General features: G+C 41.0%; 1 protein-coding gene across 3 annotated transcripts in view; it reads right to left on the minus strand.

The window, feature by feature from the left end:
* The window catches only part of BIN2 (bridging integrator 2), a 41,868-nt gene that overhangs the window by 5,973 nt on the left and 33,308 nt on the right, over positions 1–2,587 (minus strand). For all 3 annotated transcript variants that reach the window (XM_023513674.1, XM_023513675.1, XM_012805527.2), the window contains one exon: positions 1,600–1,680. In XM_023513674.1, coding sequence (XP_023369442.1) covers positions 1,600–1,680 — 81 coding nt within the window. The remainder of the gene's footprint in view (positions 1–1,599; positions 1,681–2,587) is intronic.

A 2,587-nucleotide genomic window follows, 5' to 3' on the forward strand; every position in this document is an offset into this window, starting at 1 on the left:
CCACCTTAGGCGTATGTGGCTGGCGACTTAGCCACTTGAGCCACAGGCACTGAGCCAAATTTATTTTTTTAACTGAAATTTAATTCACACACTATTAAATTCATCTTTTAAAACAGAACCATGGCTTGGCACCTTTAGCACAGTGGTTACAGCACCAGCCACTTACATGGAGTCTGGTGGGATTGAACAACAATGATAATTGCAACAAAAAAATTGCCGGGCCTTGTGGGAGGTGCCTGTAGTCCCCACTACTTGGGAGGCAGAGGCAAGAGAATAGCTTAAGCCCAAGAATTTGAGCTGTGATGCCATAGCACTCTACCAAGGGCGACAAAGTGAGACTCTATCTCTTAAAAAAAAAAAAAGAACCAATTTCTAACAGTGTGATAGCCACTTGAAATTCTGTGATTTCTCCTTTCCTTTTTCCTTTTCCAGGCCATAAATCAGCTCAAAGGTAATACTACCTCCCAGAAAGTTATCAAAAACTTCTCTCTCAGATGATTCAAATGCTGAACAAGAATAGATTTTTCTCCATTTGTAATTTCCCATTTTTACATGAGATTCTTTCCTAATTCTGCTTGAGAGAAAATACAATTTTATGATGCATGTGCAAGGGAAGTGAGTGTGTCTTGATTGGTGACACTGACAGGGTCTAAAATGCTTTAGTTGCTTAATTCCACAGGACAAATGTGTCACCTTAGATGACCAAAGCAGTCCCATTGGAGAGGCTGGGAGTAAGGCAGCCTCAGGGGATACGAGCTTGGGTCCTATACTCCTCTCCCAGGGAGGACAGTGTTACTAGCCTATTCCTTAAAATGATCAGACATCTAAAACCATATAATTCAATACAGAGTAAAATAGGAAAAAAAATTTTTTTGAGATCTGTTGTAGAAGATGGAGTGGCACAACCACAGCTCATTGTAACCTCAAACTCCTGGGCTCAACCAATCCTCCTGCCTCAGCCTCTTGAGTAGCTAGGACTACAGTGTGCACCAACACACTTGACTAATTAAAAAAAAAATTTGTTGAGACAGGATCTCATTATATAGCCCAGGCTGGTCTCAGATTGCTGGACTCAAGCAGTACTCCCGATTTGGCATCCAAAAGTGCTGTAATTACAAGCATGGGCCACCGTGCCTGGCCTCAAATGGAATTAATTTTGGATTTTCCTAATCATTGAATTGCTCTTTTCAGTGGAGAAAAATGAGAACTGATATATACTTTACCTGTTCAGAACCCTGCATTTATCATGTTATTATTCACTGCCCACATGTCCTGCATATTTCTATCAGCACAGCTGTCTCAAGACCAAGGAAAAGTTAGGTTTTAAGAGTTTAATTTATCTTAGAAATAGGTTCTCACTATGTTGCCCGGCTGGAGTGAAGTGACTATTTGCAGGTGCCATCAATGCATACTACAGCCTTGAACTCCTGGTCTTAAGTGATGTTCTTGCCTCAGCCTCAGGAGGAGCTGGAACTACTGGCATGCCACACTGTGCCTGGCTTAAGAAAAAGTTTCTGTATCTTGCTCTCCTAGGGCCTTCGCATTTCATGGGAATCAAGACTAAGGGCATAATAATGTTAGTGACTTAGATTTCAGTACCTTGGGGGAATCAGGTGAAATAACCTCCTCATTCTCTTCCTTGTCTTCCATCTTCTTTGCTGCTTTAGGGTCTGAAAAAACCTGTGAATCAAAGTAAACAAAGTAGTAGAAAGTCTCACAACTTTGCACCCTGGATGCCACATTATACCCTTTGTCCATGTTATTATAGCTCCTCTCGGGTAACAGGAGGCTCCCAAGGTAGACTGGTCAATGTTTGATTAGGCATATGTTGTAGTAGGGTAGTGTGATCTGAGGGGTACCAGAAACCTTAGCCTCTTTTCCCAGATGTCTATGTCCTAGCCTTCTTCCCTTCAGCTTCCACTCCCTATGGCCTCCCCTACTTAAATTTTTCTTCATATCACTTATCCCCACTAGATAATAATATTACTTACTTTTTATTTTTCTTGTTTTTCTTCCTGCACTAGAATTTAAGCCCCAGGAAGGCAGAGAATTTTTTGTTGTTATTGTTCATTGTCATATCCTACCTCTTAAAAAAGTGCCTGTATATAATAAGGGGCTCAATAAATAATTGTAGAATGAATGAATAAATCTTGGTGCCATGTAGTCAGACGTCTCACTAGAATTCTCTCTACAATACAACCAACTAGTGATTGTATGTCATTAGCTGTTTATTTATAAATAAACAAGAGTCTTGCTCTTTTGCCCAGAGTAGAGTGCAGTGGCATCCTCATAGCTCACAGCAACCTCAAACTCTTGGGCTCAAAGATCCTCCTGCTTCAGCTTCTCAAGTAGCTGGGACCACAAGTGTGTGTCACCATGCCTGCCTAGTTTTCTATTTTTTTGGTAGAGAAAGGGTCTTGCTCTTGCTTTTGCTCAGGCTGGTCTCAAACTCCTGACCTTAAGTAATCCTCCTGCCTTGGCTTCCCTGAGTGTTAAAATTATAGACATGAGCCAGCCCCCATGTCCAGCCTATCCTTAGCTCTTAACATCATGGAAAGAAAAGTATTTTTCTTTTTTTTTTTTTTTT

Source organism: Otolemur garnettii, unplaced genomic scaffold, assembly GCF_000181295.1.
Source record: "Otolemur garnettii isolate 467f Iridium unplaced genomic scaffold, OtoGar3 scaffold00043, whole genome shotgun sequence".
In the NCBI taxonomy this organism is placed as follows: domain Eukaryota; kingdom Metazoa; phylum Chordata; class Mammalia; order Primates; family Galagidae; genus Otolemur; species Otolemur garnettii.